This window comes from Hyaena hyaena, unplaced genomic scaffold (assembly GCF_003009895.1).
Source record: "Hyaena hyaena isolate Hyena2069 unplaced genomic scaffold, ASM300989v1 scaffold_70, whole genome shotgun sequence".
NCBI lineage: Eukaryota > Metazoa > Chordata > Mammalia > Carnivora > Hyaenidae > Hyaena > Hyaena hyaena.
Window position 1 is genome coordinate 1,488,897 of NW_024080701.1, and position 24,579 is coordinate 1,513,475.

At 50.3% G+C, this 24,579-nt stretch overlaps 2 protein-coding genes across 12 annotated transcripts in view; one reads left to right on the top strand and one right to left on the bottom strand.

Annotated features, from left to right (window-relative positions):
- Positions 1-6,229, bottom strand: part of PPP1R14D (protein phosphatase 1 regulatory inhibitor subunit 14D) — a 26,659-nt gene extending 20,430 nt beyond the window's left edge. Inside the window, exons 1-3 of one of the 6 annotated variants that reach the window (XM_039232900.1) lie at positions 6,165-6,229; positions 4,931-5,244; positions 2,271-2,397 (exon numbers count right to left, since the gene is read on the bottom strand). The gene's annotated coding sequence lies outside the window, so the exon portion shown is untranslated. Of the gene's footprint in view, positions 1-2,270; positions 2,398-4,930; positions 5,560-6,164 lie in introns of those variants that run through there. The other 5 variants (XM_039232902.1, XM_039232899.1, XM_039232903.1 and 2 more) reach the window with 5 other exon arrangements.
- On the top strand, positions 6,051-18,651 carry SPINT1 (serine peptidase inhibitor, Kunitz type 1). 6 transcript variants are annotated; one of them, XM_039232894.1, is made up of 11 exons: positions 6,051-6,259; positions 6,473-7,012; positions 14,473-14,600; positions 14,829-14,964; positions 15,067-15,237; positions 15,411-15,437; positions 15,760-15,885; positions 16,004-16,054; positions 16,985-17,155; positions 17,381-17,428; positions 17,791-18,651. In XM_039232894.1, exons 2-11 carry the CDS (start codon positions 6,553-6,555, stop codon positions 18,000-18,002), a joined length of 1,530 nt encoding a protein of 509 aa, XP_039088825.1. In that variant the 5' UTR covers positions 6,051-6,259; positions 6,473-6,552; the 3' UTR covers positions 18,003-18,651. The 6 variants fall into 6 exon arrangements, with proteins under 6 accessions (XP_039088825.1, XP_039088824.1, XP_039088826.1 ...); XM_039232893.1 differs by having other exon boundaries at positions 14,832-14,964; positions 15,067-15,252; XM_039232892.1 differs by having other exon boundaries at positions 6,068-6,172; positions 15,067-15,252.
- Positions 18,652-24,579: the final 5,928 nt, after the last annotated feature.

Genomic DNA, 24,579 nt, shown 5'->3' on the forward strand with positions numbered 1-24,579 from the left:
AAAAAAAAAAAAAAAAAAAAAAAAAAAAGACTCACTAGTGGATTCCAACCTGTTCTATTAGCAGCAATTTCATGATATAGCTACTCAATCCCCTATCATTAGATATATGGACTGCTACCAGTTTTTTTGCCATTATAAACAGTACTGTTCTGAACACCCCTGTAACTAGTCCTTTGTTAGTATTCCATGATTTTTCTTTTCCCTTAAGAGAACTTTCTAGAGGTGGAGCTACAAGGGTATGTAAAATTGTAGGGGAGTTTGATATTTATGGTCATATTAGCTCTCTGTAAAGTTCTACCAACAAATATTTGAAATCCTATTTTTTTCAGTTAATGAATATATTAGTTATATATATATGTGTGTATACACACATATGTATACATATATATATATACATGTATATATATTACAAATTATCCCAAAACTTTGCATCTTAAAACAATTAAGTATTTATTATATCACTGTTTCAGCTTGGCTGGCTCCTCTGGTAAGGGATTCTCAGAAGGCTGTAAGTCAGGTGCTGGCAAGAGCTATTGCTCAGAGACATTAGTCCCTTGCCACAAGAACCTCTCTAGAAGACTACTCACCACATGGCAGCTAGCTTCCACTAGAGCCAGGGCATGAGAGGAACGTGGTGGCAAGCAAGATAGAAGTCACAGTCTTTTTCTAACCTAATCTAGGAAGTGACATCCCATGACTTTTGCTGTTTTCTATTCATCAGAAGCCATTTACTAGGCCCAGCTACACTCAAAGGGAGGAGATGACACAGGGCATGAATACCAGAAGGTCTAGACCACTGGTGGCAATTTAGAAGTCACCTACCACATTGGAATATATGTGAGCATTTTTGACATGAGTATATAATTCTTTTAAAATACCCTTTTCGGGCGCCTGGGTGGCTCAGTCGGTTAAGCGTCTGACTTCGGCTCAGGTCATGCATGGTCTCACGGTTTGTGGGTTCCAGCCCCGTGTCGGGCTCTGTCTGTGCTGACAGCTAGCTCAGAGCCTGGTGCCTGTTGCAGATTCTATATCTCCCTCTCTCTCTCTGACCCTCCCCTGCTCATGCTGTCTCCCTCTCTCTCTCTCAGAAATAAATAAAACATTTAAAAATTAAAAATAAATAAAAATAAAAATAATATGCCCCTTTAACGCCTGGGTGGCTCAGTCAGTTAAGTGGCCGACTTCAGCTCAGCTCATGATCCCATGGTTCGTGGGTTCAAGCCCCATGTCGGGCTCCGTGCTGACAGCTAGCTCAGAGCCTGGAGCCTGTTTCAGATACTGTGTCTCCCTCTCTCTCTGACCCTCTCCTGCTCACGCTGTCTCCCTCTCTCTCTCTCTCTCTCTCAGAAATAAATGAAACATTAAAAAAAAATTTAAGGGGCACCTGGGTGATTCAGTCAGTTGGGTGTCGGGCTTCAGCTCAGGTCACGATCTCGTGGTTTGTGAGTTCGAGCCCCACGTTGGGCTTTGTGCTGACACCTCAGAACCTGGAGCCTGCTTCAGATTCTATGTATACCTCTCCCTCTGCACACCCACCCCCCACCAGCTCTCACTCTTGTCTCTATCTCTCAAAAATGAATAAACATTAAGAAAAAAATTAAAATGCCTCTTTAAGGCTATAGTAGTATCTGAGAAGACCTGTCTCCTTTAAATAAAGATTGGACCAATCACAATGGCCTCACCTAAGCCAGTGGCCTGACTTAGATCATTAAAACTGAAATTTCTTTCTTTTTTTTATTAAAAAAATTTTTTTACATTTATTTATTTTTGAGAGACAGAGAGACACAGAGCACATGTGGGGGAGGGGCAGAGAGTGAATGGGTACAGAATGCAAAGCAGACTGTAGGCTCCAAGGTGTCAGCACAGAGCCCGATGTGAGGCTCGAACTCACAAACCGTGAGACCATGATCTGAGCCGAAGTCGGACGCTTAACCAACTGAGCCACCCAGGCACCCCAAAACTGAAATTTATTTCTAAAACTTATTCTTTATTCATTCCTGGGTTTCGGCACCAAAAAATAAAATAAAATGTATTGTTTATGATCATTACAGAATTAAACCTAAAATTTATTCTATAAATATATTATCCTTCCATTTCAGTTATTATTGCCACATAACAAGTCACCCCAAAATACAAAGGCGTAAAACAAACACAGCCATTTATTTACTCATGAATCTGCATCTTGGGCAGGGCCTGGCAGGTGCAGGCAGTTTCTGCCGGGCAGCTCAACTGAGGCTAAGGATAGAAGATGGCTTCACACAGCTACTCACCCGGGGTGCCTGCGGGGTAGCTGTACTCCTCTCTCTCCCTTCGTTGTCACATCATCCAGGGGCTGGCTCTCTTCAGGTGGCCTCTCTCTCCTGGATGGAGTCAAGCTTCTATGTATCACACCTGGTTCTAAGAGGGGACAATGCAAGCCACAAGGCTACACCCTGGAAGTCACAGGGCATCACTTCTGCATGTCCTGTCGGTCAAAGCAAGTTACAAATTCAAAGGGATGGGAATACAGATGCCACCTCTTGGTGGGAGGAGCAGTGTGCACATATGGGAAGATGAAGTAGGATCTACCATCTTTGCTGGCCATCGCTGTAGACCGACCCACCACACCTATTATAAAAACCACCAGATCACCATCCGATACAAGATAGTCAGAATTCTGTTTCGAGCAGTGGTGTTAAGGACTGAATAGTCTCACCAAAGGACCCAATCCTAAGACTAATGGTTGTTGCTGGGGATACGGCACATAAGAATGAAGCCAGTATCATAAACCCAGTCCTACTCTTCTCCAAGCTCACAGAGGGAGGGTGAGCCACATGGTCTAACAAAAGAGCTAACTCATCCAGACAGATCTTCTTGGGGCCTGCAATAAACAATGAGAAAACCATATCATTTGGAAGTGTTTTGCAGGAAGGCAGGGTAGAATCATGGAAAGGGCACAAGATTGGCAGTTGAGACCTTAAGTCTGCAGGTGGCCTCTGCCACACATTAGCTCTGTGTCTCTGAACAAATCAAGGACAAGTCTCTGAGCTCAGTTTCCTATATGTAAGGGGAACGCCTTTAGCTAAGCCCTCAACAGGTTTGACACTCTGCTTCTCTACAAAGCGTACTTTACGAATCCATCCAGAGAACAGCTGGCTCTGTGCACACTGCCAGAGACGCTGTTGGGGTCACTGAGGGTCTGAACAGGTAAAGGGCATACGAAGGCAGGGCTGGAGGAGGGAACCTCATGCAGTGTGCAAACTGGCACAGAGCCCAGAGCAAGGGTAGCAGCAGTAGACAATGGGATAGATGTGGCCCAGGGAGTACCATTATCAGGGAGGGCCCAGGAGCCAGCTGGATGTCTGCAGGGAAAGCCCAAGGAAAGGCAGAGGGCACAGATAACTCCAAAGTGGCAGGAAAAATGAGACCAGAAGAGAATGTGGAGAGAAGAGCAATTTGGGGCTAAATATGATGAATGTGGAGATTGTCAGGATATATTTCTGTCTTCATTGTGGAAGCTCACTAAAGAGAACTTGGAAGATAATTTAAAAACTAGAAAGAAGAAGGGGTGCCTGGGTGGCTCAGTCAGTTGAGCATCCACCTTCGGCTCAGGTCATGATCTCATGGTTTATGGGTTTGAGCCCCGCATCAGAGTTGGACTCTGTGCTGACAAAAAGCTCAGAGCCTGGAGGCTGCTTCGGAATCTCTGTCTCCCTCTCTCTCTGCCCCTCCCCTGCTCATGCTCTGTCTCTCTCTGTCTCTCAAAAATAAATAAATGTTAAAAATTAAAAAAAAAAAAAAACTAGGAAGAAGAAAATGTTACCCCATATTCCCGCCATTCAAATGCCATCACTTTCACCACTTGGGTGGACTATCTGAGTCTTTCTTCCTCTCATGTGTAGTTTTTCTTTTCAGTAAGTAGGAAGCAGTATAAAGTGGTAGGGAAAGTGTCGTTTTTGATGTTAGAGAGACTTGGAATAAAAATCTTGCTGTTACTTTTTTCAGGTAACATTTATTGGGCACTTATGGTATCAAATGTTTTACTATAATAACTCATTAAATCCTCATAATAACCCATGAGGCCCCACTTCATATACAAGGAGACCAAGGCACAGAGGGGCTAAATAACTTGCCAAAGGCCACACAGATAGTAAGTGGCAGGTGAGAGTTAAGCCCAGGAGCCTGAGTCTGAAGTCCACACACTCAAGCCCTATCTAGCCCTGCCTCCCACTCTTCACTATGTGGCCTCGATGGAGTTAGTGAACTTCTCTGCAAAGTGGAGACTGTTCTCAGAGTAGCTGTGAGCATTAGCAATTATGTCCAGTTGTGCCAGCATCTTAACTAAAGGGGGCTGCACACCACTTGAAAGTGAGTTTTTGTTTCTGGTAAGTTAAATCGGTGGGGAGGGTGGAAGGTCCAGCTGACAGAGTTGCAAGTGCACAAAGACCAGGGTTTAGGTGCTAATGCAATGGAATTGGTCTGCCTAGACTGCGATCCTCACCCTGCCACCTGCTACTTTACCTGTTTGAGCCTGTCTGTTCACCTGTAAAATGAGGATAAAAATAGTACCGACTCTCTTGGTTTGAGTATATGGGGCAATGTGTGGGAAGTACTTAAGAACAGCACTTGGGCATTGTCAGTGCTTGAAAAATACAGGTGTAGATGGATGTAATGATAAATCTATGGTTATGTCACGTCACTATAAGGTCAGGAACGTCACTATAAGGTCATAGTGTCCTGCATTAGGATCCTTGTATGTATAAAGTATTGGGGGAGACAGAAATGAGCTCACAACAAAACCCTTTCTCCCCAGTAACTGCACAACCTTTTGCTGCATTCTCAACATAACATCAGTGTTCTGTGTCCACCACTGTGCAAGGGGCAGTGAGAAAAAAAAGCAGAAAATCCAGAGAAGGGGGAGAGATCCCAGATTCCCACCCCTAACACTCACAAGGTAGGCAGCTGGGGAGCGTTGCAGGTCAGCCAGGAAAATGATCAGAGGGTTGGCTACAGGACCTGGAAGGTAAAGCTGCTCTAGATGAGAAATTAGGAAGAACGTTCCCACTGGGCGGGAATTGTTAGATCGTCATGAAAACGTGCGGAATCTCTTTTTTGGGAGAACTTCAAGAGGACCAACCTTGTTCTGTAAAAACGGTCTTTAAGAGGAATTCTTCACTCAGGCTTCAAGGAGCCCACAGTTCTGTGAGGGTCATTATCTCAACTACTTCGGCGAGCTGGAGCTTCTAGCTTCCAAGGATGGCATTCCTGTGGAAGAGGACGACCAGCTCTTGACCAGGAGCACCCTCTTAGTGACAGAGAAGAGGGGACCTGTGCTCTAGGGAAGGAGGCGGCAGGCCAATGAGCGCTAACAGGGACTCAGCTCTGACAGAGACCTGAATGTAAGCCTTAGCACAAGGAAGGACCTCAAACAAAATGGAACCACTGCGGTCAAGCAGGAAACCTGGAAGAGGGAAATCGCCTCAGCTGCTCACTCTGGCAGAAAGGAGGGCTTCCTGGAGCTGGCAAGGGCGGTGACGCTGGAGCAGGCATCCGGGATTCCAGTTACCAAAGGTGCAGCCCCTTCTGCAATCTCTTCCCGCCACGAGATGAAAAGGATTTCTCGAGGGTTGACGACGGCAGCGAGATCGTTTGCCATTTGCGTCGGGCTTTGCCCCATTTCTCCTCCCCCAGCTCCTTCTCAAGCGCCTCAGGCCTGGGGCCGGGAATGCTGGCGCCGACCGGAAAGGGAGGCCAGAGGGCCGGACCCCCGAATGGACGAGTCTGCTGCAGGGTCCAGGCCAGTGATCCGATCACTTCTGGGGTGCGGGGCCCCGCCACGAGGCTGGCCTCAGCGGGGCCGGCGTCGAGCAGCAGCCTCGAAGGGCGCCGCCCAGGACCCGGACTCCGACACGGTGCCGGGAGCAGCCGGCGGGAAGGGGGTCCGGGGACGTGGGGCGGCAGTCGCGGAGCGCGGCAGGGCAGGGCGGGCGGCGGGGCACCGGGGTAGGCGGGGCCGGCGGCGCTGGGGTTAATGTCCGCTCCGCCCCGGCCGCACTGACTCAGTTTCACCAGAAACCGGGGGAGGACGTGGCCGAGCGCACCCGGCACCGGGGCGGAAGCGGGGGCCGGAGCCGCGCAGGAAGCCGGGACCGGAACCTCTGCAGGGGCGGCCCCACCCCACTCACCTGCGCAGGTAACCCGGGCCCCGGAGCGCGAGGCGGGGACGGCGCGGGCTCGGAGCATGTGTGGCCCTTTGTTCTGCGCTGCTGCGTTTCCCCGGGTACGTGAGCTCCTTAGCCGTCCATCTAGGGGTCCGCGATCGGCCGGGTCACCGGAGTGGGCGTGGGAGGGCTGGGCCCCCGTACCCCTCCTCACTCCCGGGGCGCGGGGTGCTTCCCAGCCCTCTTCTCGACTTCCTCCTGGCCTGCCCGCCTCCCTTGAAGTCTCTGGCTGATTCGGTGTGTCTCCTTCTCCGTCTCCTCCCCTCTTTCAGGTCTCAAGCACCCTTGGAGCCCAGAGGCCCGCACAGTGAAGGTGACCCCCGTGGGGAGGAGGGCAACGACCCCGGGAAGGATGATGGCCCGTACCCGCCTCTCCCAGGCCAGCGTCCCAGCGGTCACCGTGTGGCTCCTGTGCGCCCTCGATCTCTTGAGCACCGAGGCCGGGCCGCCGCCTGCGCCCCCCGGGCTGCGCGCGGGAGGCGCCTGCCTGGACCGCTTTACCGCCGGGGTGCCTGCCTTTGTGCTCGACACCGAGGCCTCGGTCGGCAATGGGGCCACCTTCCTGGGCTCCCCCACCGTGCGCCGCGGCTGGGACTGCGTGCGCGCCTGCTGCACCACCCAGAACTGCAACCTAGCGCTGGTGGAGCTGCAGCCCGACGGCGGGGAGGACGCCATTGCCGCCTGCTTCCTAATGAACTGCCTCTACGAGCAGAACTTCGTGTGCAAGTTCGCACCCAGGGAGGGCTTCATCAACTACCTCACGCGGGACGTTTACCGCTCCTACCGCGAGCTTCGGACCCAGGGCTTTGGAGGTAAGGACGAGGGGGCCGGGTTGGATGGATCTGGGGAGACTCAGAAAAGGAACTGGTAATGGAGTCCTGGGGGAGGCGAGCATCAGAAAGGAGTGAGGAGGACAGTCTCATTCAGGCCTGACTCCTCCTTAGAAGTAGGCAGTATAAACAGTAAACAAAGGACAGGCTAACTAGAGTGGTGAGGGGTGGCACCCTAGAACCCAGCCTCTGGCTCCCTAATTCAGGATGTTGAGTGGGCTGGTGCTCTGGGATGTGTGTTTGGGAGAGGGGAGGCAGCGCCTACGAATTCCTGATTGCTGGCCCTCATATGCTAAGTCAGGGAGTGAGTTGTATGGAGGCCGCCTGGTGACCAGCTAGACACCCCTGGCCAAGCACTGTGCTAGGTACCTTGAGGCCCTATCAAGTGAGCCTGGGGAAGGATAGTCTGCTTTTCTACTACTGGGCTTGGGCCTGGTTAGCATCTCTCTGTACCCCCTCTTCCCACCTACTGGCCTCTTGGCGGTGTAGGGACAACTACAAGACCCCAGATGCCGAAGAACAAGCCCAGCCTGGGGTTGACCTAAAAGGGGAAGGGGTGTTGTCGTGGGCACAGTAGCCAGAGGCTCTGGGTGGGGGTGAGGAGGGTTGCTGGGTGAGTCAGCCTACTGGTATGTATACCTGGTAGGGGAGGGATGTCAGCTGTCCAGGCAGGTGTGTGTGTGTACTCGGGTGAGCCAGGCAGGGCTCTCCCAGCTTAGGATGTGATAACCAAGCTACAAGGTCTGCTCACCTTGTTTACTTCCAGGGATGAGGGCAAAGTGGGGGCTCCTCCTCCTTCCTCCTGTGGCTGAGCAGTTAGCTGGGGGTTGGGGCCCCTCCAGAGGACTTCGTTCCCCATTTTCTCCGTCTGATGTTCTGGCCAGGTGGGGCTCCAGGGCAGGGATAGGTCACAACTGATAACCTCTGTTAGCACTTTATAGTTTACTGATTGCTGTGCCACTTAGCCTCTGACTTAGGCCTCATGACAACCACTTCTGAAAAGGGTGCTATTAGTCGTCATCCCACTTTTTAGATTAGGAAACTGACTCCCATGTTAAATAATTTGCCCAGGATATCACTGCCCGTAAATGGGAGACGTGGGACTCAACCCTGGCCGGATCTCCAAAAGTCCTGTGCTGGTTTTCACACAAGACCACCTTTTTGGTAGAAACCTAGCACTCTGACCCAAGATAGCCCAACAGATAATAGAACCAGAGACTGGGGAGCTCAGGTCTCAATCTGGGGGTGGTCTCAGTTCTGGAAAGTGGAAAAGGGGCTTTCCAGCTTTTTCCTGGGCCAGACTCTCTGTCAGGTTAAGGACCCACTCTTCCCCGTATCCTTCCGGTAGCTCTACTGGGTGTCTGAGGAGAGGAGGGATGGGGGAGGGGGAGAGTGGGCACCATCTCTGGGGCAGGCTGGGACACCTGAGTCCCACTGGGCCGGGGCCTGAGCCTGTTCCACAAGGAGGTAGCAGAGAGTGTAGGTGGTGATGACTCTGATTGACCTGAGCTGCTGTGCCTTCCTGCTCTGACAGAGGGTCCGTGGGGGTTCTACTCCAGGGCCAGCACCTGAAACTCTGGGGTCTGGTCGGGGAGATGAGCTGGATAGGGCCACAGGGACTTGTGACCAGCCTTTCTCATTTGGAAACTCCCCCACCCCAGACTGGCTGGCCTGTGTGGCACAACATAGGGTGGAGTGGGGATTTCCTGGGTCATTTAGGGAACTGGGTAGGGTGTGAACTGGGTAGGGAACTGGGTAGGGCGAGCTCCAGGCCATTTTAAGGGTGCTGCAGTGCTTTGGGGGTTCAGGGGCACTGTTTGGGATCAAGGAGTCTGTTTTCCTGAGCCTGGCTAGAGGTTGGAGATGAGAAAGAACAGAGGATAAAACCATCCTGGAGGCTAGGGTGGACCAAGGCAGGCAAGGTGGGCACCTAGGTGCTCAGGGCCTTTAAACCTTTGATTCTTTCATTGGGTATAGAAATCCTCCCCAGGGTGGGTTGGCTTGTTTCCCTTTCCCTGTTTGTGGCCCATCTACTCCAGATTCCTGGGGCCCCCAGAACATCTCGCTGCTTCCTTCTCTCCCCTAACTTGGCCTCCCCCTCTTTCTGTTGGAGGAGTGGCTTAAGAGGTGGAGTCTATGTTTCTTGGAGATGTCCTCAGACCTGGCAGCTGGGGAAGGACTTCTTTATTGCCACTCTGGCCCTTTGCTCTCTTGGGGATGGGAAGTAGGGAGTGGTAGGGTGGGGCATCTGCCCCTTGCTCCTGGGGCCTGGGGCTGGGTGGATGTTGCTGGTTTGGCCCAAGGTGCATCACTCTGCTGTCCACTTCCACCCTGGGGGCTGGTGGGGCTAGCCTGTCTGCCAGGTGGACTCCCAAAGAGTCTTGTCTTCAGCTGATTACTTTCTGAAAAACACAAGGAGGGAGGCATGGGTGCCCCCCAGCTCACTGCCCCCATGGCTTTTTCTCTTAGAGGTCACCTCAGAACCTGCCCCTGTTGGACCCTCTACTGATTGCCAGCCAAGCCCCCTTAGTACAGTTCATCCCAGACAGTCACTTTTCTTTCTTGCTCTTTCAGTTTTATTTCTTCTCAGGCCCTGCAACCCCAGTCCTTTTCTCATCCTTCTAGGCCTCTGCACCTGTATGACATGTTTATGGAAGCCCTCTCGTCCCATCCGTTTGCTGTCTCTGTAGGTCCTGGTCTTCTCCCCATTGGGTCTACCCTCTGTGAATCCCCCGTTGGCTCCCTTTCTCTGCCTCATCAAAGAGGCATCTTTGTGACTCAGCTTCCTACCAGCTGTTCTTATCTCTTACCTTCTCTTCTTCCTTTCAACTCACTTACACTTGACATAACCTTCTGTAGAGCTTTGGTGGAGGGCAGTATGGCAATGTCCATTGAAACTGTAAATGGGGGCGCCTGCCTGGCTCAGTCGGAGGATCATGCAACTCTTGATCTTGGGGTTGTGAGTTCAGGCTCCACATTGGGTGGAGAGATTACTTAAATTAATAAATAAAACTAAAAAAACAAAAACAAAAAACTTGTAAGTGCACATAATCCTCAACACAGTTCCACTTGTAGGAATTCATCTTGCGGCTATACTTACACGTGTGTAAATCAACTTACCAGCCAGTTACTCATTGTAGCATCGTGTATAATAGCAAAGAATCGGAAACAATCTCAATGTCTGTCAACGCGTCTTATAATTGGATATGGCAGTGGTGTTTTAATAATAATAATAATAATAAGCCCTGAAGCAATATGATTTGGTTCTTAGTAGGGAAGGAAGAGGAAAAGAAAAAAGGAAAGAATCTAAGTCAAAAGGAGACTGGTGTACTGGCTAAATAAGCTATAAATTATGATGCATACATATAATGAGTACTGTGCAACTGAAACGGGGGAACTCTTTCCGTGTTGCTGTGGAACAATTTCCAAAATACAGTGTGGGAAAAACAGAAAGGAGAACTTGCATGCTTATAAACTCAATGCTGTCGCTTGATAGTCACACACGCACATATGAAATAGTAAGAATGGTTGCCTCAAGTGAGGGACCCTGGGAGGTTAAGGAAAAAAGACTAAGAAAAGACAAGACCTAATACTCACTACTCTTTTCTATTTTTGGGGGGGGTGGGTGATGGTGGTAAGGTTTTAGTTTTATTTATTTATTTACTTTTAACTTTTTTTTTTTAATTTTGAGAGAGAGAGAGAGTGAGGAGGGAAGAGAGAGAGAGGGAGACAGAATCCCGGCAGGCTCCACGCCATCAACATGGATCCCATCGTGGGGCTCAAACTCATGAACTGTGAGATCATGACCTGAGCTGAGGTCGGACATTTAACCAGCTAAGCCATCCAGGTGCCCCAAGATTTTATTTTTTAAGTAATGTCTACACCCAACCAAACTTGCAACCCTGAAATCAAGGTGTCTCATGCTCCACCAACTGAGCCAGCCAGACACCCCAACTCTTTTGTACTTTTTGAATTTTATATCATATATATGGATTACCTAAGTTAAAAACAACCCTGAGATAAGCAATCAAATCAATGAACGTAATCAATGAAAAGCAATCAAAATCACTCCTCTAAGTAGGTGAGTGGTCTGTAGCCTGGTGTTTTATAAAGACCATGAGCCATGGAGTCAGATAGAACAGAGTTCAGATCCCTACTCTGCTGTTCAGAAAATGAGTGACCCTGGGCAAGTCATTTACCCTCTCTGGTGTCATTTTTTTCATCCGCAAAGAGGCAAGAATGCAGCTGTGGCAGGGTGGTGAGGAAGGTACGGGATGGAGATCCATGGTCAGCAAAGTTTCTGTAAAGGTTCAAATAGGAAATATTTAAACACTTTGTAGCCCATACAGTCTCTGTTCCAGCGGCTCAGCTCTCCTGTTGTAATATGAAAGCAGCTGTCAACAATATGTAAATAAGTAGGTGAAGCTGTATTCCAATTATTGGACACAAATTTGAATTTTAGGTACTTGCCCCATGTCACAAAATAAACTATTGGCAGCTTGTTAATAAAGACAACTCCATATCTGTGTCCAACTCTAGCTTCTCAGGAGTCCCCACGCACACCTCCACTGCCTGCTAGTCACTTCTTTCAATGGTCTTCCCTCTCTCAAGTTCACCTTCTCTGTGATTGAACTCTAGGTTCTCTCTAGATCTGGTTTCCCTTCTGTCTGTGCCGTGACTTTCCCAGTTCCCAGTGCCTGTTAGACACGGAAAGCTTTTTCTCACATCCTCCTTTCCATTCCTTTCGCATATGCCCTAAACTGTTGCTCTGATCCACTGACTGGCCTCCTTGCTCCATAGAAGTCATTCCAAACAGAGAGATAGATAGCTGCTGCCTGGGCCCTCAGCCCCTCCCTACAGACTCCTGGACCTCGATCAGACATCTAGGAGGTCAATGTCTGGTGCAGCTGTGGTCTCAAGAACTCTGTGCCACTGATCATGGCCATGTGTGACCCCTTCCTGTACTGCCAGTTGTTAAATATTGACATTATTTCTGCTGTGTCCACATGATCTGGCCCTGCATTGAGAGCCCTTTGAGGTCTGTCTCATCCTGACCGGTCTCTTCAATTTCCACCAGACCCACCTTGCAAATACCCAATTCCTTCGTTTGGCTCATGTTTTCTGCTGTTATCAATAGCACCGCACATTGTTCCCTACAAATAACCAAATAAAAACAAAAACAAAAGAATTAAAAATTCCTTTCTTGGAGCATCTGGGTGGCTCAGTAAGTTAAGTGTCCAACTTCAGCTAAGGTCATGATCTCGTGAGTTCGAGAGTTCGAGCCCTGCACCAGGCTCTCTGCTGTCAGCACAGAGCCTACTTTGGATCCTCTGTCTCTCTGCTCCTCCTCTGCTCACCCTGTCTCTTTCTCTCTCAAAAATAAATAAACATTAAAAAATAATAAAATTGGGGCACCTGGGTTGGCTCAGTCAGTTAAGTGTCGGACTTTGGCTCAGGTCATAATCTCAGATAATGAGTTTGAGCCCCACATCAGGCTCTCTGCTGTCAGTGCAGAGCCTGCTTCAGATCCTCTGTCTCCATCCCTCTCTCTTTCTCAGAACCAAATAAACATTTAAAATAATAATAATAGGGGCACCTGGGTGGCTCACTCAGTTGGGTGTCTGACTTCGGCTCAGGTCATTATTTACAGTTTAAGTTTGAGCCCCGGGCTCTTGTGCTGTCAGCCTGCTTCAGAGTCTGTGTCTCATTTGCTCTCTATCCTTCCCCCACTTGTGCTCTGTCTCTCTCTGTCTCTCAAAAATAAATGTAAAAAATAATTAGATTAATTTTTTAAAAGGTAAAAAAAGTCCTTTCTCCCTTCTCAAGAAAGCCTTCCCTATTTCCTCTGACTTGCTGTGGCCTCTCCCTTCTCTGCATGTCCACTTCCTTTTCTTGTACAAGCATCACACAGTTTCCTCTTATTGGGTCCTTTCTCCCATGTTGCCTCCTGGTGTTAGGCCTTATCTGCCTGACTGGACTGGAGTCCCCTCCAATGCAGTGTATAATTTCCTATGGCTGTTGAAACAAATTACTACATATTAGATTACTCAAAACAACAAAAATTTACTGTCTTACACTTCTGGAGGCCAAAAGTCCAAAACCCAGGTGTTGCCAGGGCCATACTCCCTCTAAAGACCCTAAAGGAGAATCCTTCCTTGACCTTTCCAGCTCCTGGGGGCTCCAGGCAGTCCTTGGCTAGGGCTACATCACACTCCAGTTTCTGCCTGTGTTCACTTGGCCTTCCTTCATCCTGTTTTCTCCTCTTCTGTCTTTTATAAAGACACGTGTCATTGGTTCGGGCCTACCCAGCTAATCCAGAATGATCTCATATGGAGATGCTTAACTTCATTAATTCTGCTAACAGTCTTTTTCCAGTTAAGGTCATAGTCACAAATTTTGGAGGTTAGACACAACCATAGTTTCTGGGTCTAACCATTCAGCATACTAGAGGCAGGAATTCTGCTTTATGGTTGGTTCTCTCCAGCCCCTAACTTGAGACTGGAGGAAGCCTCGGGCATAGTCATCGTCCAGTTGAGGGAGGGTGTGATTCCCTCAAGACCCCTTGTAATGGGAGGCAGAGTCTGTCTGAGGTGGCAGCAGCACCCTCCTCCTACGGCTACGTACTCTAGGACACCAAGCCTTGCCATGTTGCTGCCCAGGGACTCTGTGCTTACGGTTCTACGAGGACAGCTTGTCAGCAGCAATCCAGACCAACAGAATGAGGGGTAATGGTGTTAGTTACATATTTACTTATGTGGCTTTTCAAAAATATTACTTTAACTTTTTAAAGTACTTAGCACAAGTACTTGCGTATTATAGAAAATGGAGGAGGGGCCTGGGTAGCTCAGCCAACTAAGTGTCGACTCTTGTTCTCAGAATCATGAGTTCAACCCCCACATTGGGCTCTGCACTGGGTATGAAGCCTACTTTTAAAAAAATAAATAAATAGGAGCCCTGGGCGGCTCAGTCAGTTAGGCATCGGACTTTTGATTTCGGCTCAGGTCATGATCTTACGGTTCATGAGATCAAACCCCACTTGAGGCTCTTGCACTGACAGCAAGGAGTCTGCTTGGGATTCTCTCTGCCCCTTCCCAACTCGTGTGCGCAAGCACACGTGCTCTCTCACTCAAATAAACTTAAATAAAGAAAATGGGAATAAACTCCTTTCCTATATATATTTTTCTCCTAAATGGGATCAAATGGCACATGCTGTTCAGTATTTTTCTTCAGAAAGTAGGTTTTAAAACATTAAAAATATCTTCAGTGTAACAAAGACTAGCTAAATAGAGAGCAAGGTGATGATATAGTTGTGAGCTCCTGCCTGTGCCCCATGCAGGCTGCTGAGTCCTAGATTGGTTTAGGTGTGGCCCATATTGCTCCCCATCCCAGGAGAGCTCTGGTCCATTCAGGGAGAGTTGATCTTACCTTACCTTCCCCTTCAGGGTCCTGGATCCCCAAGGCCTGGACAGGCATAGACTTGAAGGTACAGCCCCAGGATCCCCTGGTGCTGAAGGGTGTGGAGAACACAGATTGGTACCTACTGCAGGGTGACACGGATGTCAGAGTAGAGGTGAGACACTAGGCTGGCTCCCTGACCCCCACCATAGTTCTCCAAGGTTTCCTTTCCAGGGCCAGTGGCCAACCTGAGGTTCCAGATGGTTCGGGTGGATAGAAGCTGAGGATACAATTAATACCAAGTCCCTCTACTCTCCCTGTGGGTGTGGGGGTGTGGCTGGGAGGACCTGGGACAGCTGAGTGCCATCGGGGGTCCAAGTCTGATGGCTACTCCTGTGTACAGAAGAATACAGACCAGGTGAAGCTGTGGGGACTCCAGGAAGGCACGTACCTGTTCCAGCTGACAGCAGCCAACTCAGACCAGCCAGAGAGCACGACCAACGTCACAGTTACTGTGTTGTCCGCCAAGCAGACAGAAGGTAAGGGAGGTAGCAGAGAGGCAGTACCTAGAGCTGGCCCTCTCTGATGATGGGGCCCCACAGAGCCCCCTCACAAGCTTTCCTTCCTCCCCCCTTCCCCAGAATATTGCCTCGCATCCAACAAGGTGGGCCGCTGCCGCGGTTCCTTCCCCCGCTGGTACTACGACCCCACAGAACAGATTTGCAAGAGTTTCATTTATGGAGGTTGCTTGGGCAATAAGAACAACTACCTTCGGGAAGAAGAGTGCAAGCTAGCCTGCCGGGATGTGCGAGGTGGACCTTTACCAGGTAGCTTGGGAACTCAGGTGACTTTCCCCCAGGGTGTGTGGTCCCTCCGTCGTCAGGGCAGTGGGCGTGGGAGTCCTGCATTCCCAGGCACCCCCATCAGCTCATCCTTGCTGGGACCTGGGCCTGACTACTCTCACTTGTCTGTTTTCTCTCTCCAGGCCCTTCAATGGACAGGCACCGTCCAGGTGGGCTTTGCTCCTTTCTCTGTTCCCCTCACCCCAGCCAGGTCGTGTCTTTGCCCGTCTGAGCTCCCTTTGCCCAGCCCATTCCTACCCTCGTAGAGTGTGGAAGGACCACAGGCACCCCATCCGTTGCAGCCTAGCACCCTATCAGGAACTCCCCAGTTTGTGTGTAGGAGGATTCGGGTGGTGGGTGCTAGAAGGGGAGTAGGGGACATGTCATTATGCTCTGCTGGGGTAGAGAAGGTCAGGTAGATGATGGACTCTGGTACTTGGTGACCTATGCTCGAGCCTGACCTCACCCTCAACACCATCCTGCCCCACCCAGTGTGCTCTGGCACCTGTCACCCCACCGAGTTCCGCTGCAGCAATGGCTGCTGCATCGACAGCTTCCTGGAGTGTGACGACACTCCCGACTGCCCCGATGCCTCCGACGAGGCCACCTGTGAGAAATGTGAGGCCCGGGAGAGGGAAGGGTGGTGGGCGGCGGCAGGGGAAGGGCCTGGCCATTCGTCCTGCACCCCTGCAAGACCCTTGTTTGGGCCTGTGTCTCTGATCTTTCATCTTTGCAGACACCAGTGGCTTCGAGGAGCTCCAGAACATCCATTTCCCCAGTGACAAAGGTGAGGTCCTCCTTAGGCACCCAGGGGCAGGATAGAGGCTGGCACTGCCATCCTCATTCACCCCTTCAGGGTGCTGAAGGGGCCCGCTGTGTGTACCAGGCTGCAGGTAGAAAGCTGACGGGCTCCTAGGCTCTCTTCGGCTTCATGTTTCCCAGGCATCAGTCATCCTTTTAACACCATGCCCACATATCACTGAAGGATTATTTACTTGCCATTTTCACTGTAAATCAAGTACGTTTTTAACTTAACGTATTAAAGGAAATTTCACATCCGTAGCGTACATGGGAAGCCACTGTTACATGCTACAGATTGATATTAACTACTAGAGGGGCCCCTGGGTGGCTCAGTCGATTAAGCGTCCAACTTCAGCTTGGGTCATGATCTCACAGTTCGTGGGTTTGAACCCCGCGTCAGGCTCTGTGCTGACAGCTAGCTCGGAGCCTGGAGCCTGTCTTTGGATTCTGTATCTCTCTCTGACACTCCCCTGCTCACACTGTCTATCTCTGACTCTCAAAAATAAATAAAAAACATTAAAAAAAAGAAATTAACTATTAGAATAACTATAATAAAACAACATTAATTAATTTTCTCTGGACATTTACCTGTCAGGGATAAGACCCTGAGCCTTCGTTGTTAAAAGATAGAGCATCTGTTGCTGGAGAGAAAACCGAAACTTTGACACAATCAGAAAAGCTGAAAGAAAATTGAAAACAACTGTTACAGGAGTCAATGTGGGCTATTTCTGTGCCTAAGATTGTTGTCCAGGATTTGTGTGTTTCTGGGGCCCCAAAGGCCCTCACTGACTCTCACCTTCCTCAACATGAGGCAGGTCAGGAGGTGGCTCTCAGCATCCAAGTTCAGCCTGGTGGATGGTGGCAGGGAGGCTCCACATGGATTCACTTCCCCTTTGGCCTGTTCCTTACCTCCCAGGGCACTGTGTGGACCTGCCAGACACAGGCCACTGCCTGGAGAACATCCCACGCTGGTACTACAACCCCTTCAGTGAACGCTGTGCCCGCTTTACCTATGGTGGTTGTTATGGCAACAAGAACAATTTTGAGGAGGAGCAGCAGTGTCTTGAGTCTTGTCGTGGCATCTCCAGTAAGCTGGGCAGTGGGGGGGCAGCAGGGGGACGGAAGATGGGGAGGGGAAACACTGAGCTAGAGTACTCTTCTCTGTCCCAGGGGCCCAGGCTGGTCACAGCACATCATCAAAATGCTGGAGTGGGGGTAGGGGAGGATGGCAGTGGACAGTTGGGGGCACCAAGGGGCAGCTGAGTCTCAGAGCCTTTAGTACTCATTTGTCTCTCTCCTCATCATTTTGTAGAGAAGGATGTTTTTGGTCTGCGGCGGGAAAGCCTCATTCCTAATGTAGGTAAGTCCTGTCTGCCCTCTCACCAACGAGTAGGTATCATCTCAAGAATCACCTCCACATGATTGCCTAAATCCGTGTTCAGAAGGATCCTGAGGTTGGCTAAAGGGACAGAGAGTCATAGTCAGTAGTGATACCTGCCATGGGCAGAGGAGGGAAGCACAGTAAAGTGCATATCAGATGTTTGCTGTCAGAGCCCCAGGCCCTTCCTTCAGCTCCTAATGGAGCCCAACTGCTCCTACGCTGGAGGCCTTTCCACACCTGGCATCCATCTGACTTGGTCCCCTCTACACAGAATAGGGGGGTGACCATCAGAGCTGATCAGGCCCTGGGAGCTCCTCCATTAGGCCTCTTCTTTCCCCCAGGCTCCGTGGAGGTGGCCATTGCAGTACTCCTGGTCATCTGCATCGTGGTGGTGGTAGCCATACTGGGTTACTGCTTCTTCAAGAACCAGAGAAAGGACTTCCACAGACACCCCCACCGTCACCCGCAACCCCCTACCCCCTCCAGCTCCATGGTCTCCACCACAGAGGACACGGAGCACCTGGTCTATAACCACACGACCCGGCCCCTCTGAGCCTGGGGCTGCCTTGGCCCTTCAGTCTAGGGCTCTCGCAGGTTCTGTTCAGCTCTCGCCTGGCCCTCCTTCCTTTCTGCCAAGATGGAAGCCTGGGCTGAGGAAGACTTTGGGACCAGACTCCTCTAGCCTGTTTCCCAGGCCCACTTTGCTTCTGAGCCCAGGGCTCCAGCCCCTCTGGAAGATGTCTCAGCTAAGCTTAGGCCTCTCATTCCTGAGAAAGCTCCAGGGCCTGGGAGGAGCAGAAAACCTTTGAACCCGGAGTCCCACACACAGATGGACCTGTCTGCCTGGGATTTCCAAAGAAGTTGGAGTTTTGTTTCCTATTCAAAGCTGCCATGTCAGAAGCTGGAGGTCCCAGCCCTGCCCTTCAGAGCTGTCGAGGGCTGGGGGGTAGGACCTCCCTGTATATTTTGTGCTGTATAGAGTTCCTGTTTGTTTATTTAATGCCGTGGGGATGGGTGAGAGGAGTGGGAAGGAGCCACCTCTTCCCTTCCCCCAAGAGTGCACAGGCCCAGCCTACAGAGCCTGATGCTCTGTATCCTCCCCACATGCCCCAGGGCTCTCAGGCATCACACCCCCACCCATCCCCCTGCCCTCCACAGGCCCCAGTCCACCCACAATGTAATAAAATAGTTGGTTCTGTGAGGCTGCTGCCTCTGCTCTGTGGGCCAGGAGAGGGACAGGGCTGCTGTGGGGGAGATGGGACTGCCCTGTACAACCGGTTCAGGCTTTGGCCACCCTGTTGAGCAGGTTTTCCCACCCTTCCCGAAACTGCCCCAGCCCCTGAGGGCAGAAAGAACTGCCAAATTTGACCACCAGAGGGGAGGGGTGAGAGGCCGTGCAAGAAGGGGGCCCAGGGAGGCTGAGGTGCTGCTGCCTAGCATTTCTTCCTGGTTTGGGCCTGTCAACAAGCCTGCTCCGTGGCTTGGGCAGATCCTAACTGCAGTGTGTAGTGGAGGGCTCAGGGAAGGGAGGGAGACAGTTTTAAACCCCGGTTCTTCTCCCTACTCCGGTGTGAGGGCCCAGGTCACCCCATCTCCCCTGCTCACCCACAGAAGCTTTGGCTTCTTCACAGGAGTATAGCTGCATCTTTTTTAAGGTTATTAAAAAAGAGAGAAAGAGCTTGTGCACGTGAGTGGGGGAGGGGCAGGGAGAGAGGGAGAGAAAGAATCCCAAGCAGGCTCTGCACTGTTAGTGCAGGGCCTCAGTCTCACAAACCTTGAGATTATGAGCTGTGCTGGAATCACAAGTCTGACACTTCACCCACTAGGCCACTCAGGCGCCCCCTTTAATCCATTTCTTCAACAAATTACATACTGAGCTTCTGTGTGCCAGGTCCTGCCAATCTGATATTTGTCAAGATAAAGCACATAGGAAGCACCTATGTAAGTGCTTTATGTATCTCAAGTCGTCTCAGCACACAGCCCTATGATGAAGGTATTATCCCCAGTTTACAGGAAGCTGACTCAGCAAAGCCGAATTTCCAGGGTCCTAGAGCTGGTAATGGAGAGCCAGGTTCAAACCCCACTATGAACATGGCTCCCAAGTCTAGTGTTAACCAAAGAGAGACTTTTAGGTTGTAATAATTACTGTACAGGAAAATAACATGGGAATGTGAGAGGTTGGAGGCTACTTTTAAGTGACTGAGGGTGAATGTACACACTTGACTCATGCAAGTGTACAGCTCAATCAATTTCTATCACTGCACACACCCAGAAGGCAAGCACCCAGATCAAGAAGCAGAACCTTTCTAGCATCCTTTTGATGGCTAACTCTGACACTTCTGTGTTTTTGTACCTGTTGTACTCAGCCTGGACCACATCCTCCTTTCTCATCTTTCAGCCTGATCCTTCCTCCCCAAATGCTCCTGCACACATCCAGGTGGGAGGCAACACCTTGGCATCTACTAACAGAACCCTGAGCATGGAGTGCCCCTTTCTCCTTTCTGTTTACTTAGGTGTCTTCCCTCAGGGCTGTGAGTTCCTGGAGACAACAGATGGTGTCACGGCCTTCCCTGGGTCTCCATCACCCTACATCCCTCCTTGCCCTTAGTCTATGTTAATGGATAGATGGCAGGGGCGGGGCTTGCTACTGTGCTTTGGCTGCTCCCATTTCACAGGCCAGCCATTCATCCATCCTTCAAGCCTCAACATGGATTTGGTCCTTCTGGTCCCCCTAAGCACTGGGGACAACCCCCATTATCCCTTGGATCTCTGAAGCACTTCCAAAGCTGAGGTGATTAATGACTCATTAAATGTTGTATCTCAGTCCCTAGAACAGTGATCAACCCAAAATAAATGCTTAATAAGTGTTGGATAGAAAGGAACATCCTCCTCTGAGGAGGGGTGGAGATGAAGTGAGACAATGCCCGGCAAAGCGCCATCCCCAGTAAGATCTGGGATGGAGGGAGGAGTCAGCCTGGTCAGCTGTGGTACTGGGAGGAAGGATGGCACAGGGGCCGCTAGGGGGCACTGTCGCCACCCACCTGGTGCTGTGTTTTGCTGCAAAGGTTTGAGAAAAGGGTACATAGTCCCAGACAGGTGGCTGGTGTGAAGCATTGAAAGCAAAGACACAGCCCCTGCTTGTCTGGAGCTTACACTGTGGAGTGCAGGCAGAAGGAATGCAAATATTGTAAAAAAAAAAAAAAAAAAAAAATCCCTAAACTGTTTCTGTGACTTTCCCAGCCACCCCCACCCAAGTGACTCCCTTTCTTAGAACTTTCACACTTCCATTCCTTTTTACAGCCAGTAGCATCTACCTCAAATGCCTCTTTGCCCCCAGAAAATCTCTACACACCCTGTGATGAAGCCCAAGAAGCCTTCCTTGTTTCTTCAGCCAAAGCCCATCGCTGTCCTTTCTGCTGCACACACACGGCCCATGGTACTATGTGCCTACCCTCATCTGGAGGAAGCTCCTCAGGGCAGGGATAGGGATGGGTCTTTTTTTTTTTTTTTAAAGTAATCTCTACACTTAACATGGGTCTCGAACCCATGACCCCAAGATCAAGAGTTGCATGCCCCTCGGACTGAGCCAGCCGAGCACCCTGGGGATGGGATTTTACTTATCTCAGTATTAGCCATGCCAGGCCCTGCTTGTGGATACAAGGTGTCCAACAAATGGCTGTTGAATAAAGCAGAGGCTGGTCAAGCCATGAAAATCAACAGGGAGGTTGAGAAATACCTTCATGGAGGAGGTATAAAAAGATGAGCAGGTGGCTGTGGGTGTTCTAGGCATAACAAAATCAGTAAAAACAAGGCAGTGAATATCACAGGTCTCGTTTTGATGGGGATCCACAAGCTACTCAGTTTGGCGCAAGCACTGAGAGTGAAAGCCGGGAGTTTGGTGGGTAGAGGCATTGTTGATGAAAACATTAGTGAAGACAGTTTTGAGCAGGGGAAGGAGCGATTTAGACTCTGCTTTAAGGAATGGTTAGGTAAGCAGGCCATATCCCAGGAGGCCGGACCACAGGAGAGGGAAAGAGGGAGGAAGCCACACAGAGTAAATTAGGGTAACCTGTGTAAGGTACACAATAGATGTGCAGTTAAGTCTAGTCGAAAAGTCACATGCTGGCAGCCAATCAGGCTTTGACACAAACAATGGTTTCATTTCTCTGATTATTTACCAACATTTAAACAGTCAAGAAACTTCTTTTTTTAAAAAAAAAATCCACTTTTTTAGCTTTAAGTGAAAACCTGGGAGACTGGCAATCTGGAGCCCCCATTCCTGCAGCAATCCAGGCACTGAGTTTGGGTCCTCTTGAGCTGGGCAGGCACTAACCCATCCAACGCCCCCACTAGGCCTGCCGCTCCAGGCTCAACTTGGGGACCCCCATCGTCTTCTCACTTACAACCCAACCTATCTTCCCATACTGGGGAGTTTTCTCCAAAACCTGTTGGTCCCAACAGTTCAGATAAGCACTGACAAAAACTGGGTTTTCTCCCAAACTCATCCCTGCCCACTTAAAAAAACAGCCCTGAATGAGGAGTGATTTGCCCTATTGCACAAGACCACTCCTTTCCCCACCCAACCCCTTGACTAAAGGCTGGGAAGGCACTTTTCGGGTCCCCTAGGGAGGGGTTGTTGTCAATAGCACCACCTGAGAGCCCCAAACCCAGAAGGCCAGCTTCAGTGGGGGGTGGAGGAGAGGTGGCCCAGACTCTCCCACAGGCTCCCCCAGAGCTCTTTTTCTTCCCCCAAACTACAGTGGCTCCTGGGGCTTCTATCAGGGAAGCCAGAAGGACCAAGACAATAAACCAGGAAGGAAATGGAGAGGCTCCTTGTTGCAGGGTTTAAAAAAAAAAAAAAAAAAAGGCTGTATGTTTAAAACAACAAAACAGGGTGGCTCAGTTGGTTAAGCATCCAACTCTTGACTTCGGCTCAGGTCATGATCTCGTGGTTCATGAGTTAAGCCCCGTGTGGGGCTCTGTGCTGACAGCTTGGAGCCTGGAGCCTGCTTCAGATTCTGTGTCTCCCTCTCTCTCTGTTCCTTCCCTGCTTGTGCTCTCACTCTCTCTCAAAATAAATTAAAAAATAAAGCAACTTAAAACAAAACTGGAAAAGGATATTTACCCAAATGTCCACAGTGTTACCTCTCATTTTGATAAAATTACAGGTGGTTTTCGCTTTCTTCTTTTTGTCAGCCGGCATTTTCTGCATTTTCTACAATAAATGTCTATTGCTTTTGTAATAAGAAAGTTATTCTTTTGAAAAAATATTTATATTCCAGAAAGAAACAAATCATCACACCGTGCAGCTTTGTGACGGGGACAGAGACAAAGGGGAAGGAAAAGAAGAGCAAGTTTCTGAGATCTGGGGAAAGGGGAAGCCAGAAAGCCTGGTACCTGGAGTGTGCAGAGGGAGAATCTGAGTCAGCAGAGCCTTCAGGTTTTCTGTCTTGGGAGACTGGACGGGTGGCAGTGCCACCCGCAAAGAGCCTAGTGGGAGGGGCAGCTTCAAGAGAACCAGGCCCCAGGTACCAGCTGGAGACTGGTTTCGTTGATTTTATTGTTGATTACTTAGTTTTTGTTTGCTTATGCCTTGCCTTCCTGAGGAAGAATTTAAAGGCAACTTAAAAGGATCTATAAAGTATGAGATAATATGAGTAGAAAGTAGAAAGAAGATAAGAACAAGAAGGAACGTTTAGAAAAGCCAGAAACAAGGCAAAAACGTAGGAGTTTTGCGGTCTTTGGGCCATACAGTCAGCACTGTGTGTTCCCACTACAGGTGCGTCCTGGTGAGGCCCTAACACCCTAGCAGTGAGGCTCTGGGCTTGGTGGAGAGGGTCGAGTGCCTGGATTCAGGAGTAGGCTGGGTAGGGGGAAGTGGAGAGGTGGGAGATTGCTGGGAGAGAGAAACACGGACCTTGAAACAGAGACTCTACTTGGAGGGAGAGGACCCAGAGGAGGAGCACTTGGAGTGGTGGCTGGAGGCCTGGAAGAGAGCAGTTCAAAGGTGAAGAGTTTCGAAGCCTGCCAAGGTCAGGAAGGAGCCAGTTAAGGAGAGGAGCCAGGTGGAAACCTGGTGAAGGCGGGGAGTGGAGGCGGGGGTGGAGGCAGTTGCAGGTGTAGTGGGGGAGGGGACAAGGGCCAGCACCCTCTCCATGGACAGCTGTGGGTGGAGGAGAGGCCTGTGCCAGGTTTTAAGCATTCTCCCAAATGATCGCTTTTGCAACCAATATAGGACTTGGGTTAGCCAAGATGACCAGGGTTAACCTGTGGCCCTCAGAGAGAGGTACATTGTAGTTTATGAAAAGTAAAGGGCTAGAGGACAAGGTCCTTTCTTTTCCTAAACCATGATGTTTGCCTCTGAGTACAGACTTGCGATCCCTGAGTGCAGAGCTGAGGGAGGCTGTCAGAGTCAAACTGTTGAGGACCAGAGAGGGACAGTGACCGGCCCAAGGTCAAATAGCCAGTGGTTGGGGACAGAGCTAGGCCAGTATTCCTGAGCCCCAAACTTTTTGCTCTGACATCATCTTCTCTAGTAGACTAGACTCCTGGCTTTGGTTTTGGTCCTTTCTCTGGAAGTGGGACAAAGGAGCCAGGTGCCAGGCCAAGAAGCTGTCAGGGCTGGTCCCAAGCCCCAGAATGCTGGGAACCCAAGGTCCACACCCATGTAAACACAGGCCAGCACTGATACCTTTTACTTGGCTCTCAATAGCTTCCTCTAAATCAGTTTCCCGCTATTATCTTGCTTATCCCTACAGGTCCCCTGGGAGCCAGGGAGGGGCAGAAAGTATAAGCCCCACTTCACAACTGAGAGAAACTCCGACAAGGAGGAAGGTGGTAATTTGCCCAAAGTCGCCCAGCAAGTCAGGGATGGGGCTGAAACAGGAGGGCCCCACGGGAGATGGGGTGGTCAGCATAGCACATGGCCTATTGGGCAGGGGTAGAGTGGTGCCCCAGGAATGAAGGATCCCCTGTCTCACCAGGACAGTGATCTTGCTGTACCTGGAGGGAGACCTCTGGGGACAGGCTATGCTTGCTCCCCAACTGATGCAGGGTACTGGAGAGGGGGTGCACAGGGGCAACGCAGCAGAACATGGCCACAGGTCTGAGGCAGGAAGCCATCATGGGTC

Coding starts and splice junctions, on each gene's coding strand:
- SPINT1 (XM_039232892.1), top strand. CDS start 6,553: ATGATGGCCCGTACCCGCCTCTCCCAGGCCAGCGTCCCAGCGGTCACC. Junction 16,055..16,984: donor CCATTTCCCCAGTGACAAAG/GTGAGGTCCTCC, acceptor CTTACCTCCCAG/GGCACTGTGTGGACCTGCCA. Junction 17,429..17,790: donor AAGCCTCATTCCTAATGTAG/GTAAGTCCTGTC, acceptor TCTTTCCCCCAG/GCTCCGTGGAGGTGGCCATT.